This window comes from Podarcis raffonei, chromosome 3 (assembly GCF_027172205.1).
Source record: "Podarcis raffonei isolate rPodRaf1 chromosome 3, rPodRaf1.pri, whole genome shotgun sequence".
In the NCBI taxonomy this organism is placed as follows: Eukaryota; Metazoa; Chordata; class Lepidosauria; order Squamata; family Lacertidae; genus Podarcis; species Podarcis raffonei.
The window spans coordinates 90,141,259-90,158,092 of NC_070604.1; the positions used below are offsets into that span (position 1 = coordinate 90,141,259).

Consider the following 16,834-nt stretch of genomic DNA (forward strand, 5'->3'; position numbering starts at 1 on the left):
AAAAGTGTGTGGGTCAAAGCAGAAAAATGGGCACTGGCATTTTCAACAACTTCATCTGCCAGCCTCACATTCTGGCCAAATAATAATAATTGTTAAAGGCTGAGTTACAATGGCAGACATGCTTCCACAGGCTTCAAGCCACGTTTCCCTCCTCCCATTATTACTGTCTGCCTGGGAAATGCAGTTCTTGTATGATATGGCATGGCAATTTATTAACCCTATTTTTAGGTGCTTCTACAATACTCAAGGGACATGGGTGGCGCTGTGGGTTAAACCACACAGCCTAGGACTTGCCAGTCAGAAGGTCGGTGGTTCGAATCAGCTTCCGTTGTTCGGTCCCAGCTCCTGCTCACCTAGCAGTTTGAAAGCATGTCAAAGTGCAAGTAGATAAATAGGTACCTCTCCGGCGGGAAGGTAAACGGCGTTTCCGTGCGCTGCTCTGGTTCGCCAGAAGCAGCTTAGTCATGCTGGCCACATGACCCAGAAGCTGTACACCGGCTCCCTCGGCCAATAAAGCGAGATGAGTGCTACAACCCCAGAGTCGGCCACGACTGGACCTAATGGTCAGGGGTCCCTTTACCTTTTTACAATACTCAAGGACAGATGCAATCCCAATCTGGGTTTATGCAACCCTAAAAGTGAGTGAAGCAGGCAAGTCTTAGCAAGGCGGATGACGGTCCGACCATGAGATAAAAAGGAGACAATTTAGGAAAACGTTCATCGCCCCCAACTGTGGACAATGCAGTTCTACGTAGATGGAAGACAAATGACTGGGGCGTCGCAATACAAAGGTCTGCAATCCCCTGCCTCCGACACAAGCTGATCTGCATGGTCATTTACTCAAAACACACAAAGATTACACTATTTATTCTGCTCAACACACAGGCTGCTTGGAGGCAGGACTGTAAAAGTGAACTGCGGGTACAGTGTTCGGAAGAGCCGTAAAGCGACAACGTCGTGAAGGAGGCGGGAACGGGCCCTAGAAAGCAAGAAGAGGAGGCTTAGGGGCGGGGCCAACGCCGGAGAGCGCGCGAATAGGAAGCAAGGGGGAGGAGCTCCATCGAGCGCTTTCGTTCCCCCCCCTCAGGGTGAGTCGGACGGTGGCTTGGGACCCGGAAGTGGAAACGAGCACCCCCGGAAGCGCTAACAGGTGGCGTTCTCTCTGAGGCGGACGGCTGGCTAAGCCTTCGTGGGCGGCGGAGCCCGGCTGCCGTTATTGCCGCCGCCGCCATGTTTCTGACCGTGGCCAATTGTGAGTGGGCGGAGGAGGCGGCGGGGAAAGGCGGAAGGGTCCTTTGGGGAAACGGCTGCCTGCCGCGCCCCCGGGATGGATGGGCCTGGGCCGAGGCGCCATGGTTCCCGAGGGTACCTGGGTAGAGAAAGCGCCGCTACTGGGATGGAGAAGGGTTGGGTGGGCCGAGGCTTGTAGTTCCTCACAGTGAGAGTGCCTTACATTTTCAGTACTTCGCCTGTGACACTTGATCCAAGGTCACTTGACGATGAAACAGGGCGGTTCGATGCGACCCCTTGTACTGTATTACTTTTCCCCGGAAAGCACCTTCGTCTTCTGTTAAATGCTTTCTTCTAAATATCACATTAAAGGTAAAGGACCCCTGACAGTTAAGTCCATTAGGCGTTATAAAAAGGAAAACCCAAGTTTGCCATTGAGCATGCTTTGCCAGGGAACCATGGCCAACACTAGCTCCTTGGTGAGTTTTCCTGACCTACACATTTTCATGTTCACATGGTGTGTTTTTTAGGTCATACCTAAGAATTTAAGTGTGCCTAGAGCTCTTTAGCCTCATTCACCAGCAGCTGGAAAAAATAGAAGATTGATCTACATAGCACTAATTTTCATCATTTCCCTGTGGTTTTCACAACTAGAGAAAATCCCAGCAGCCCAGTTTGTATTCATGTTATCCATTGAATGACAGCTTGCTGCAGTTCGTTTTCCATGTCAGGATTTTGTTTTGGAATAATTGAAGTATTATGAGTGCAGAGCATGCCTCTTACTGTCACTGCCTCTCAGCCCAACCTGCTTCACAGGGTTGTTGTGGGGATTAAATGAGGGGGAGGACCACATATACTACCTTGGACTTATTGGAGAAAAGGTGGGATATAAATGCAATAAAAACAAATAAATAGAAAGTTAATATGCCTACTGAAAAGTATATATTTTGGCAGGCAAATAGGAACTCTTCCCAGTGAATTGTGTTAGAAGATAGAATAAGAGATTAACGAAGACAAGGCATAAATTGGGGGAGGTCTGAAGCAAAGCTGTGTGGCAGAATGAAATATTTACACTTAATAGGTGTAGTAGTGCCATCGATGAACCTCCTCAGTGAAAAGAATTAGAACGGCATAGAACTATTGCTTTAGAAGAGGGATGGGGGAACCTGTGGCGCTCCAGATGTTGGGCTACAACTTGTTATCCTTGGCCACTGTCCATGCTAATTGAGGATTTAGAGCTTTGGAACCCAGCTTCTGTTCCAGCTTTCTGACCCATCTGCTTCAGATGGAAAAACACTTACACAAACAATTAAAAGTAGTTCTGTCTTGGTGTAGTTTGGTGTATGTTTCTGCATTTAGAAATGCATTTAAATAATAAAACAATTTCTCAGCAAGTATAATTTTGATAAGAAACATGATGGTAAAATAATTTCTCTTTTTCTTTCCTATTCTGCAAAACCAGTGGCCAAGAGCAAATCAAAGTAAGTAAAAACTCCCTACTACTATGGTTGTTTTGCTTAGCATTGTAGTTGCAGTTATCAGTGGCCCAGTGCGGTCTTGGTGCTTTTGTCTATGGAGATTGTGGATTTTCTGCAGTAGACTCTTGCTTATCTGTAGATGTGTCACTGCCATTCTTCTACAACTGGAAAGGACTTGTCCACGGAAGATTTCATGTGAGCAATGTGTATGAGGAATTGGGGCCTGATATAGCCTGATAGGGATGCGGGTGGCGCTGTGGGTAAAACCTCAGTGCCTAGGACTTGCCGATCGTATGGTTGGCGGTTCAAATCCCCGCGGCGGGGTGAGCTCCCGTCTTTCGGTCCCAGCTCCTGCCCACCTAGCAGTTCGAAAGCACCTCTAAGTGCAAGTAGATAAATAGGTACCGCTTTATAACGGGAGGGTAAACGGCGTTTCCGTGTGCTGCGCTGGTGCTGGCTCGCCAGAGCAGCTTCATCTCGCTGGCCACGTGACCCGGAAGTGTCTGCGGACAGCGCTGGCTCCCGGCCTCTTAAGTGAGATGAGCGCACAACCCTAGAGTCGGACACAACTGGCCCGTACGGGCAGGGGTACCTTTATAGCCTGATAGCGTTGTTTAACAACTTAGTAACAATGTTGCCTGCAAATGATTTTGTGAAACATATTGGCTAGTTAGGGAAGTACCTATTGAAGCAAGATATTTGGACTTTGAATTGTTTGAGCAAGGTACTGTTCACTTGTGAGTAATAGTGACAATGGGCTCATGAGGAATATGCAGTGAAATCTTGAAGCCTGAAGAGAGAAACACAGAATGCTACTGTAGTAAAGTATGAGTTGCATCTATTTAAGTCATACTCAAGAGTTGGCCCATTGAAATTTGTAGACTTAGTCATGCCTGTTGATTTCAGTGGGTCTACACTGACCATGACTTAGGGTAAAAATCCTAACACAATTTACCTGGGTAAGTCCCATTGAACACTAGGACTTGCTTCTGATAGGATTGCCCTGTTAATTGGATGCAGCTCTGTGAATTGGGAGTGGTACTCACGACTCTGAAAAACAGGACTTCATGGATCAGAGACAAGTCTAGTTCAGCTTTAAAATTAAGTACAGTTATATCTCTGCTGTGAAACTATATATGGTAGATCATGTATTGCTGCAGAACTCTTACCACTTAAGCTGCTGGGTAAATTCCAGGGAAGACTCCCTCCTTCTGGAAGGAGTGATACTAAAGTTGCTTTTATTTTTGGAGGGCACAAACCCTTGCATACAAATTGCTAAGAGGTGGGGATGATAGGGAGAAGTTAAACAGTTTTTTAGAGTTCGAAAAAAAATCAGCCTTCAGTGGAGCTGTTGCTAAGCCCCTACAGCTCTGAAAATATCCCTCTAATTGTAGTAGTTTAATCAAATTACTAACATGCATACTTAAGGGCAGGTTTTAAGGGAACAAACTGACCTAGGCCTCAACAACATCCAAATAAAGAGATTTAATAACAACCACCCATTTGTTGGATGGTGAAAAATCATTTGTGGTTCAGAAGATTAGGTCTGCAATGTTTTACACACTTACCTGTGAGAAAGCCCCATTGAAGTAAATGGGACTTATTTTTGAATAGACTTACAAAGGATTGCTCTGTTAAGAGTGTAAATGTAAGTCTGTCTTAATAATAAAATAATGGAGAGAGCAGCCAAGCTGGTGCCAACCATCTTGCTTTCCTTTGGACCACATCAGTGAGGCCAAGAGGAGAGTCTTGTCATCTGGGCAGCTGAGAATCTCCATACACACTGCCCAGGCTTGCACCCCAGAGAGGTCACTTTGGTGCTGCTAATGCAGCAAAAACAATGTGGGAGGCAGCAGTTACGAGTTACCTATCTCTGCAGCTACAGCAGGCGCTATGATTCTCCAGTGATCTGACTTCACTCCTAGAGGTGCACTCCATTGTCTCTCAAGTCTGATGGATGCCAACAAGGGGCTTAGCCATGCGGTCATCTTTTTTAGAAAGCACAGCTGTTGTGTGTGTTTTTCAAATGCTGTTTTAATTTTGTTTTAGTGTAATAAGCAATGAAATAGAGGAATTGTTATCTTTAATATTTATAACACTGATTGGTACTTTACAGTTTATCAGACAAAATCTTTTGCAAATATAATTATAGTGAAGTTTTGGCAACATGTAACTTTATCTAAACTTAGTAGGAAGAAAATAAACTAAAACTGTTAACCATGCCTCTAGAAATTATATTATGGATTAAGGTAAAGCAGTAAGAATAAATGGCAGGCAGTTGTTCCACTTTTTGTTTATCATTCTAGGTATATCCTTGTGCGGATGTTGAGTGAAGCAGGAACAGGTTTTGCTTTCAACATGAAGAGAGGCCGACTTGAAGAAAAGTTAGTTACATTGAAATACGATCCTATAGGTAAGAAGTTGGGGGATGCTTTACAAGCGGTATAAATATTTTATCTTAACCACTTATTGAATGTGAATAATTTGCATATTCAAATTGTATTACAAACATTCATCCTTGAAATATCCTGGCAGTTTTAGAAGGAACAATGGGTCACAGTGCTTTCTTAAAAAAATCTCTGAACTGTATAGGATGACAGTGGCAGAGTGTGGAGTGGCACATAACAGTGGATGAAATCAAGACCTGTTCCCAGCTGCATGGACTCTAGTGCTGCTTTATAAGATGGCTTGAAATGAAAGTTATATTAACTGTTAGTCTTTTTTATCAAAGGTAAAAGTTAAATTTTATATGAAATAGTAGCTTGTTTTTAGAGGATGCTTTTTCAAATGTAAAACTTGTTTTTATTCTTCAGTTTTAAGTGAGTGGTGCAATTGCTTCCCTTTTTTCTCTAGGGAAGCTGTAAAAACTGCAAGGATTTTAGCTTTTACTTAATAAAAGAGCATACAGAAGAGTCTAGAACACTTGAATTCACCAGCTTATTTATTGGCTAAAAAGCAAACTGGCCAATTCAGCAGCTTATTTACTAGCTTAAAAGCCACACAGTGGCCTTAAGTGCTCCTGTAAGCTCGTCTTTCCCATTGTTATTCTTTTTTTTTTAATGTTGCACATGTCTATGTGATAAGTCCAGGAACATGTAAATACACATATTTAGACATTGCATTGACATGTTCAAATGCATTCATTTCACTATCACAGTTAGGAAAATGCTGTGGTGCTGGGAGAGATTTTCAGTGACAATCCAAATGAGTTAAAAATATTAACAGTAGACAATATTGATCAGTTTTGTAAATAGAAATTCAGGAGCTGGTCATCTGCCTTGCTCCTTGTGCAACTGTCCCTGCCCCGGCGGGCCATATTAGACTCAGCATTTAAAGAGTTAGGAACATGCACATTAAAGATGAATATGAAGAAGATGTGGGTATGTTTAGCTAGAACGAACTGCAGGACTCATTGCTTATATAAGGCAATTGAGAAAGCTATTTTAGAAGTTACTATTATTAATTTACATACCACCCTTTATGCGAAGATCCCTGGGCAGTGTACAACATTAAGAACATAATTTACGCAGCATAATAAAAAATAATAATACAGAGCATAACAATACACAACATAAAAATTAAAGAATCATAATAACGGTCCTCCCATATTTAACAAGTCATAGATTATTTAATGTCCAAAGGCCTAAAGAGGAATGTTTTTGCCTGGTGCCTAAAGACATGTAATGATGGCACCAGGTGAACCTCGGGGGGTGGGGGGGAGAGCATACTACAGACGGGGAGCCACCAGAAAAAAGACCCATTCTTGTATTTTCATCCACCGAACCTCTCAGGGATGGGGGACATAGAGAAGGGCCTCGGATGACGACTGCAGGTCTGGGTCTGTTAATATGGGGAGAGGCTCAGGGATTGAGGTCTTGAGCTATGTAAGGTTTTATAGGTTAGCACCAGCACTTTCAATTGGGCCCAGAAACTAATTGGCAGCCAGGATTGGCATTATATTCTCAAACTGTCTTGTTCTGGTGAGCAACTTGGCCTTCAAATTTTGCACCAGCTGAAGCTTCCAAACCATTTTGAGAGGCAGCCCCAAGTATGTCAGTGATGTAAACTGGACTAGAATTGTAAACACAGACTATGTTTTCTTCCTTGTTTTAAAAGGAGACAATAGTAAAATTCTGTTTCCCCCCCCTGCAGTGTTCTAATTCATAAGAACAGATACCCATCTGTATTTTTGACTGTTCTGCTATTGTTTTTTTAAACTGTTGTTGATTATTCATGCTTCCAAAAAAATTCAAAATTGAAAGTGATTCCATTTGTACACAGACATTTGTGATTCTACTGATGAAAGTGTTAATTTTCACATGGCAAGATGCACATGACTGAGGTGGTTAGTGGTCAGGTATGTAGGTTTGATAAGGCCTTTTGAAAACCTAAACTAACTTTCTTTCGTTTTCTGTCTATAGTTAAACAGCGTGTCCTCTTCAAAGAGCTGAAAAAGGTCCGTTCCCTGTAGACGACAACTGGCAAAAATGATTGATTCATACATGAGGCACACTCATAGGAGGAAATGCTAGCCCCGTAGTGTCCTCAGAAACAAGAGGAAATGGACTGAAATGGCTGTCTCCTGTAATTTGAAGACCATTGTGAAAGAGAACAATGTAGAAAAAGAAACTTTTTGGTGTCTACCCATGGATCATCATAAGCAGCAACATATTTATAGTTAATTTTACAGCTCTCAATTTAAAAAAAAATCAAATTCCCTTGTCTCTGTGTGTTTCATTTCAACACCACTGTGGAACTGCCTGCAGTCTTGAAATGTTTGTTTCACATAGCAATAATATTAAAACTTCTAGTAAGACCTTAGTCGAACATTTCCAAAGTTTTCTTAGGCATTCAACCACAGAAGGCACACAAATAATCAGCAGCCAACTTCAAGCAGATGTTCCTTTACAGCTACAGCTTACTGGGTACATAATTATATCCAAGCATCTTGTCATACTTGACAATGTTTCCAGTGAAACCAGTATTAAATTCAACTTCATTGAAGGCTTTTTTTGGAACAGCTAATTAATTTTGCCTAAAGCAGCCCTTCCAAATATATATATATACTTGACAGAGAGACAGACAGAGCGAGCTGCTACAGTACTCCATTGCCTGGTCAGGTAGCCTTTCGTTAAGTATTTGTTGTGCTAGCAGGTCCAGTGTAAACACTGAACAACGTTGTTTCTAAATTTGTCAGCTGTGTTTTCCAACAAAGAAAATTCAGTTATCTAAGAAGTTTTATTCTTAAAAAAAAACACCTTTCCATTTTGAAATCACAACTTCATAAATGATTTTGTGAAACATTTATTATAATTAAGGCATCATAACGACATCAAACCAAACTGCATTTCTTCACATCCCTTAACTGAGGAATGGGAGTGTCTCATTCACAGATCTGAAGTCAAGTATTTCACAGTGTCCTGGAATGACCCTGCAGTGAATGGTACCCTGCACACCTTATTAGGGGCCAGGACCTAAGTATAAGAATGTGTTCGATACAGTTGTCTCATTTCAGATATATGTAGGAATTGTTGAAATTATACATTATCTTACAAATTGAAAATCAGTGGACCACCATTGTGACAGTGCAGTGGACAGGTTAGAATAGGTCTTGGGGCAAGTCCTTTCTATAGGGATAGGAAGCCTGTGTCCCTGTTGCTTGGACACTAATCGTCGCAATGAAGTTACTGTTCCCCAGCATTTCTTCTAGAGGCAGGTTGGGATAGTAAGCCAGGTAGAAAGCCAGTGCCCCCACAAAGCTGTCACCTGCTCCCTGAAAAAGAGAAACCAAAGTTACTGCTCCTTCAAACGTAGTTACAAAGAAAGTCCTCCAAAGGGAAGCAGTTTGCCTATACAAATAAGTATTTTCATGAAATCTGAGTTTGAATATACATTTAAATTCGGATTTTATGAAAATACATTTATGTACATGCATGCTCTGCAGTGAATGGCTAGAATTTGGTGACGGCATATAAACAGTGATTACTGTAATTACAGTAATCTTGGATTACTATTTTCAGACACTTGTTGAATATTATTATTATATTTATTTATTTATGCCCCACCCATCTGGTTGAGTTTCCCCAGCCACTCTGGGCGGCTTCCAACAGAATATTACAATACAATATAAAACAATACAATACAATACAATACTCTATTAAACATTAAAAGCTTCCCTAAACAGGGCTGCCTTCAGATGTCTTCTAAAAATCTGGGAGTTGTTTTTGACATCCGGTGGGAGGGCGTTTATTTCCCTACCTTAAGAACACAGAAGTAAATGTTGACTCTCACGTATAAGTGACCTAAATTCACTGCTTTATTTCTGAGCTTGTGGACATGGAGAATAAAGTGATCAGTGGCTGCTACCCATGACAGCTATGTGACAAAATTACAAGTATTCTTTCTCCTAATCTGATGGATTGGCTTATTCTATGTTATACAATTTTCATAAATGTTTTATAAATCGTAATAAGGTTTCAACCTCTGATTACATATTAAAATACTATAACTCAACAGCTTTGTGCTTGAGACCTACCTCCTGTTACAATGAGAAATGAAGTTTATCCATCCATTCATAAGATGATGTTGACTTTGTTTGCTTCCCTTACTTCTAAGATAATGAGTTAACCTAGCCATTGTAACAAGTTCTCATACTTTAATAGAGAGGGTAGTAGGTTGTCCCCACTTTTTTGCACAGAATTCTTGCTGCTCCTAACCTGCAAGAAATTCTTCACATTTGGATTGTAAAGATGCCTTCACATACGCCAATAGTAATAAAAGATGCAGTGGAATGTGCTACTGAAAATTTTCATATGCTTGTCTTTTTTCTTACTTACATTACTATCACATATGAAAAAGTTAATTTTTTGAATTTTCAGCAAGTTGTGAGAACAGGCTGCTGGACTAGGTGGGTTGTTTTTTTTAGTCTGATCCAGCAGGGCTCTCCTTATGTATTATGTTCTTATTCACAAAATTTTGTGTCAAATGATCACCATTCATTGAACATTCATTCTCCCAACGGCAGTACAAATCTGCAAGGTATAATGTGAGTAGCAGGGACAAATATGAAACAGTGGCTTAGTGAAAAGATTAGCAACCTCTCACATTAGTGGCATCCGTACAAGATTAGTCTTCAAGGTGCTTTATTAAGGAGAAGCAATACAAATACAAACGTATTTCAGACTTCAAACTTGTACAACCCACATTCCCCTGGTTACTTTCTAGGAGTCATCCTTAGTCTTTAAAGTTCTGCAGCCCAATGTATTAATATGTGCCTACCCACCCACCAAGTTTGTAGCAGAAGTGCCTTCATCCTGCTTTCCATGTGTAGTTCTTTAATTCTGAAATCCAGCTGTGCTTCTGTACAGCTGCGGGTTCTAAAAGGCTGTTTGATGCACTTCTGCTTCCTTCAGTTTATACAGCTGGAAATGTAAGCCCTGTGCTGGCTGCCTTCTGTCCCTACTAGCACTCATTGATGCGTCAGAAAAGTTAATGCTATTCCAGGTTGCATCAACAGAAATATAGTGTCCAGCTCAAGGGAAGTAATAGTAGTAATCTATTCTGCCTTGGTCAGACCACACCTAGAGTGCTGTGTCCAGTTTGGGGTGACACAATTTAAGAATATTGACCAGCTAGAATGTGTAGAGGAGGGTGATCAAGGGCCTGGGAACCAAGCCTTATGAGAAAGGGTTGAGGTAGTTGGGTATGTTTAGCCTGGAAAAGAGGAGAGTGAGAGGAGATATGATAGCCATCTTCAAATGTCCAAAAGGGCTGTAACGGGGAAGATGGAATAAGCTTGTTTTCTCCTGCTCTGGAGGGTAGGACCCAAACCAATGGCTTAAAGTTACAAGAAAGGAGATTCCGACTAAACTTCAGGAAGAACTTTCTGATGCTAAGAGCTGTTTGACAGTAGAATGGGCTACCTTGGAAGGTGGTGGGCTCTACTTCCTTGGAGGTTTTTAAACAGGTTGGATGGCCATCTGCCATGGATGCTTTAGTTGAGATTCCTCCATTGCAGGGGTTGGACTAGATGACCCTTGGGATGAATGCACTCTGCTGGGCCGCCACCACCCTTGTGTCTGAGGGTGGTGGAACTACCAAGGCACCCTCCGCCCTTATAACCAGAGAAGGGGAAGGAGGCGATCTTTTAGTTCTCAGCCTGAGGAAGTAGACAGCAGGCAGGCTACATAAATAAACCCCAAACAATTCTTGCTTTTCATCCTCAACTTGCATGATATTACCTCTTAGAACTTTTTGATTTGTCGTCATATTATAATGCTGTGTTGACACTTGTAACTAAATGTAGGAAATGACTGTGTTAACACTTGGGAACTGCTTAGTCAGAATTTGTCCACAACTTTTCTGCTGAAGAAACAGAGATGTTTGAGTGGGTGGAAATCCCATTTGCAGCTGATGCCACAAAGTTGATTTTATCTGTTCAAAAGGAACAGCTTATCGAAAAGCCATGTGATTTGACCTTCAAAGACAATTTTTGTGTGTGAGGTTTTCTGAATTTTGGCTTCATTCTACACACACACACACACACACACACACACACACAGACAGAGACAACTTAGTTATTATTGAGTAAGCTTGTGGCTTAAGAAATGCTTGTGCTTTCATTTGGTGGTACAGATTTTTGAGAAGCAGGTTTTTCTGCAGAGACTGCTATGAAGATGAAATAAAAGGCTATGTATCAATAAGGCTATGCCTGACAACTATCAAACCCTACACATTGTCAAAAAGCAAGCTCAGCCATCCCACTAGTACTTGCCCAAATTGGCTTTATTCTGGAAAAAACTATTTTAAATATTCAGTTTGTTATATTTAACACCACTTGTGTAACCATATTTTTTGAACCAGATTTTTATAACTTAGGAAGCAATATCTTGCAATTAGAAGACTGGTATTCTTACATTCCCATTAAAAACTGTTAATAACTTTCTAAGTACTATAAATAGTTCAACGAATTCTACTTTAGTAGAGGCGTTAAGTAAATTCGGATGCCTTGGGTAATGGTTATAAATAGGCAAACTTACATTTAAGATGCATGAAACTGACAGCTGCTGAAGACTAAAAGTCCAAAATTCATGTGATAATAGAATGATGGGTCACCACGCCAAGCAAATTTGGACAGTGGGAGCCACTGTTTTAGTTAACCCTCCACGAAAACTTGATCCACCTTCCACTAACACAGGAGTGGGGAACCTCAGACCCAGGGGCAAAATGCAGCCCTAACAGGCCTCTGAGTAGCCTTTGGGGCTCTCTCCAGGCTGCACCTTCTCATCAACCCTGCTTCAAGCCATGAGTGTTTTTGCCTGTGTTTTGGAATGTGTCCTCGCAGTCTAATAATGCTTCTTCCTTACTTGGATGGAGGTTAGAGATGGCTGGGTGTATAGGAGATTGCCCAGAAGCAAATGTGGTCCTTGGGGTGAAAAACATTCTGCAGCCTTGCAACAACAAATCCCACTGAGTCCAATGGTTCTGTTCTAAGCATGACCAAGGCCCCATCTGCACTGTATCATACCACTTTGAACAGCCACGGCTTTCCCCAAAGGATCATGGGAAATGTAGTTTGTGAAGAGTGTTGAGAATTGTTGGGAGACACCTATTTCCCTCACCATTTCTGGAATTCCCTGAGAATTCTGGTTGGAGTCGTGGGGTGCAGATAGGCACCCTGACAATTTCCCTGTGGGGAAAGTCCAATATGCCTGTGCTTTTAAAATGAAAGTGCAGTTTACAAAGATGTGGAATATGTGTACAGAGAGAAATTATTCTCTGTCTCAAAAGAACAGCTGGATTTTCACGTCAAGATTCCTTGGCAGCAGATTCAAGACTGACGAAAGGGAATTTTTGGAAACCACAAAATTATGGAATGCATTTCCCACAAGATTTGCTGGTGGCCACTTGCTTAGCTGCAATTTTTATTTTTTTTAAAGGCGTAGACAAAATCATAAAGGGCAATCCCTAGCAAAATCTTATTTAGTCACTGCAGCATATACAGAGACAATCTCTCTCCCATGTTAAGGGGGGGTGGGGGCACTTTTTATTTTCCTGCTCTTATTTGGCAATAGTAGCTGTATTTTATTTCCTGCTGCAGCTTTAATGTCAACTTGTAAGGGATGTTTTATCTTTGTTGCCAGCCATTTTGAGCTCTTTGGAGGAAAGGGATGGCAAATATGTTTTAAATAAAATAAAATAAATAAAATAAAATCCCACCTTCTTTCTCAATTACTCTGGAGAGGTGATGTCTTTCCTAATGGCCTTGAATCAATACCGGCACAAAATGTTGGTCAGCCTTATACAGAGTCAGACTTTTGGTCCATCTATCTCCCTTCTTCTTCTATGGTGATCACTCGTAGCCTAGTAAGATTGTCTTCCATAAACATGGTTTTAACAATGAGTCTGTAAGTGACTGTGGAGGCCAATTCTGGATCCACACGTCCTTCCACACTGGGGACATTGGTTCGGGGGGGGGGAATTGATCATGGTGTGCATTTGCCAAACATGCCTTCCTCTTAGCACATTTCTCCTTTGCGTTCTGAGTTCAAGTGTCTTCAAAGCCCATGACACCTTTGGTAAAGGCTGTTCTCCAACTGGAGTGCTCACAGGCCAGTGTTTCCCAATTGTTGGTGTTTATACTACATTATTTAAAATTTGCTTTGCGACAGTCTTTAAATCGCTTTTGTCGACCACCAGCATTACGCTTTTCCATTTTTAAGTGCGGAATAGAGTAGTTGCTTTGGAAGACGATAATCAGGCATCAATACAATATGACCAGTCCAACAAAGTTGATGTTGAAGAATCATTGCTTCAACACTGGTGATCTTTGGTTCTTCCAGTACACTGATATTAGTTCGCCTGTCTTCCCACTATTGCCTGCTACGCTGGCTGCCAGTGGCTCTCCACAGTTACAGAGACGGGTCTCTCCCAGCCCTATCTGAAGATGCTGATGATTGAACCTGGGACCCTTCTGCATGCAGAACAGATGTTCTACCACTGAGTTATGGCTCTCCCTTCATTAAAGGTAAAAGGAAAATACTTCACGCAGCACATATGGAACTTGCTCCCACAGGATACGGTGACAGCCACAAACCTTTAAAAGAGGATTAGACAAATTCATAGGAGAGAGGGCTCTTGATGGCTACTAGCTATGATGGCCATGTTCTGCCTTCATGGTTGGAGGCAGCAGTGCTCCTGAATAGCAGTGGCTGGAAAACACAGGAGAGGAGAATGCTCTTCTGCTCAATCCTGCTTGTGGGTTTCTCATGGGCATCTGGTTGGCCACTGGGAGAAAGGGATGCTGGACTAGATGGGCCAGTGGCCGGATCCAGCAGTCTCTTCTTACTTCCCCCTGAAGGTGAGGTAAGGTGATCTTTGACTTCCACTGTCAAATGGGCACACAGCCTTTTGGCTTCTCAGAATTCTGAAATGTTAGGCGGAATAGACTTGTGAGGGACAAAGCTGAGTGAACTCAAACATGTACAAACTGCAAATATAATAGGTTAGTCAGTGGCTCATGAAGCCATGATGGCTTTATATAACAGTCTAAGAAGGTCTTTAAGGACAAGTGCATTATAACTGGAAATAGTCTTATGGGACAGCCTTACTTCCCCTCTGTGAAGAACTTGCCAGCCAGTCCACTTTAAAAATAAAAGGATATTCTTCATTGTACAAAATAAAACACTTTGCCAAAAGGACACTTTGGACTGCAAAGATAAGGGTATGCTACATGTTCCCTCAACAACAACACTCAAGCCAGCAGTGGCAACCTCTGCCAACCTCTTTTTCAGAGTTATTTCCTCTTAGGGAAGAGTCATTGTGCAAATCTCTAATAATATTCATCAGTCATTTAAAAAAGAATATGGAACTGGAATCCAAAAGTGTGAAATCAATGTGCAAGTCAAATTCTGCTCTGGTGACCCCAATTGTCGATTTAGGTACTTTTTCTGCTTTGTCGCACTAATTGCATTTAAAATGATAGCAAATGCTGAAAGGGATGAAATATATTTAAAAACATCAAGGGAAAATGACAGCTTTAACAAAGTGATGTAATAAAGTCGTGGACAAGACCAGAGCCACTGCACTCAGTGGAAAATGCAGCAGAAAAAAAGAAAGGAAATTTACTTTAAATGATACTGTTCTATCCTTTCTGCGTCCATGTGTGTTCATGGTTAAAGGCGGAAAAAGTTGGCTTTGATGGGAGTGATCAGCAGAGAAGAGAGGGATACAATTAGTTCCAGTGCCTCTCCCCCAACAAATACAAATGTGTGTGTTTGTAATGGCAGTTAAACACTTGCATGTAAAGTGTAGTCTGGGTAGCAGATCTGGAAGTCAGATCAATGTGAAACACTGCTAACTGCAGTTTTTCCAGAGAAGAGCAGTACAGGCACATAATCTAGCTTCTCAGAAGCACACTTTTATTTTTATTTTTATAATGTACACTTCTAGACTTTTCGGCTCTGGAGAAATGGTTGAAAGTGCATGGGGCAATGACTAAAACAGGAATGGGGGCAGTTCCCGCATGATGGTTCACTTTCCAAGGGTCACTTGCCAGTGGCAGTGGGGGTCAGAGGCAAGAGCAGGCACAGCAACAAATGTAAAATTTAGCTTTGTGCAGTAGACTAGTTTCTACACACAATCACACACCCCTCTTTATCTTCCATCCAGACAAGCGGGAGGCATCATCGCGGTCCAAGGGTGCAATTCTAGTCAGGCAAAAACAATTGGGTGCAAAGTAGGGCCTGTGAGGGCTGTGGCCTGAGGAGAATTCTGAGGATCAGGCTGAGAGGCCTGGTAGACCACATTTGACACCAAGTCCTGAAGTGACCTACCCTGGCCTAAAACTTTTGAACCCAGAGGCGTGGCTGAAGCCGGTTTCTGATGGGACTCCAGTGCCCTGCAGAGCTGCTCCCGTCCCCAAATATGAGAAGATATCATGCAAAAGTTTGCACCTTGTCTAACTTTGCATTCTTTATTTAACTTTGCATACATCTCATGATGTATTTTATCACACATACAGTATTTTGACTACATGGGTGCTGGTTGTTTTTTTTAGTGGCACAAACAACTTTAGATCAGAGTTTGCACTGTTCAATATTTCCAGTGGCAGGTTTACCTGCATAACAAAAAAAATAGATATTTTGGGAAGGCTGACATAGTATGGTGGAATGGAGATTAAATCCACAACACCACCATGTTTTGTTGGTCTCCTGTAGCTGTATGTCCTTGTGCTCTTTCACCACTTAGTTCTTTACTTTTAAAGCATTCCTAGTATAGGCTTGTGTAGCTTCATAGCCAAAGGACCCAAGGAAAGTGTCCATAAATTATGTTTCAACTTGTTTCATTCCTCAACAGTAGAAGGTAAAACATGCACCTGGTCTGTTTCAATTCTGACAATCCGCTTCTCAATTTTTCTTTCAATGGCCTCGGCCAACAGCTCTTCTCCCTCTTTTTGTTCCTTGCTGTTCTCTCATTCTTTTCTTCAGTTCCTTTAACCTCTTCTTTTTTGCTTTTCGGTCATTTATATCGTTATATTTGCAATAGCAAAATTCTGTATTACTACTCACACAGTTTATTATGATTATTTTTGAATCTCTGCAGCATCTGTCATTCCACCCAATTTTCTAGCATCTGCAAATATGACATGCATATCTTTACTTAAAGTGATTCATGCCAACGTCAAACTGCACTGAATCTTCAATAAAACAACTGAGAATAACTTCCTGCCAATTGATATTGATCCCTGTGACCACTTACAAGCTGTTTCAAATGCACCACAGATAGTTGTTTTGGACTACAAATCCCATCAGCCCAAGGCACCACAGACATGGTTTTACTTTTCATGTTTTTCCCCCTACCTGCAGGTTGCTCTTTCAAGAGCTCACATTGTTATATATTTTATTGACTTCAGATTGGTTCAAGTATAGTCAAATATTTGGATTTCTGTTAGAACTCCACAGTTCTGTTAGAACTCCACAGTTAGGCAGCTACTACATGGAGGGCATGTATATCAGTCAGACACAACCAGACCATGGACTGTTGCTAGGAAAGTATGCTAGTGCAATACTTTGCATCAATCCTCAGGAATTTGTACCCACTTCCTGACAGATTTCCTGATGGGTTAT

The 16,834-nt window shown here is 41.6% G+C and overlaps 2 protein-coding genes across 6 annotated transcripts in view; one reads left to right on the forward strand and one right to left on the reverse strand.

Annotated features, from left to right (window-relative positions):
* The first annotated feature begins 1,119 nt into the window (after positions 1–1,119).
* Positions 1,120–7,337, forward strand: MRPL33 (mitochondrial ribosomal protein L33). Of its 2 annotated transcripts, XM_053382966.1 has the most exons (4): positions 1,120–1,252; positions 2,693–2,711; positions 5,015–5,121; positions 7,130–7,337. In XM_053382966.1, the coding sequence occupies exons 1-4, from the start codon at positions 1,231–1,233 to the stop codon at positions 7,177–7,179; spliced, it is 198 nt and encodes a 65-aa protein (XP_053238941.1). In that variant the 5' UTR covers positions 1,120–1,230; the 3' UTR covers positions 7,180–7,337. The 2 variants fall into 2 exon arrangements, with proteins under 2 accessions (XP_053238941.1, XP_053238940.1); XM_053382965.1 differs by lacking the exons at positions 1,120–1,252; positions 2,693–2,711 and adding an exon at positions 2,745–2,903.
* A 651-nt stretch (positions 7,338–7,988) lies between these two features.
* RBKS (ribokinase) overlaps positions 7,989–16,834 on the reverse strand; it is a 65,543-nt gene continuing 56,697 nt past the window's right edge. For all 4 annotated transcript variants that reach the window (XM_053382963.1, XM_053382960.1, XM_053382962.1 and 1 more), the window contains one exon: positions 7,989–8,481. In XM_053382963.1, the coding sequence (XP_053238938.1) occupies positions 8,308–8,481 (174 nt within the window). In that variant the 3' untranslated portion in view covers positions 7,989–8,307. The remainder of the gene's footprint in view (positions 8,482–16,834) is intronic.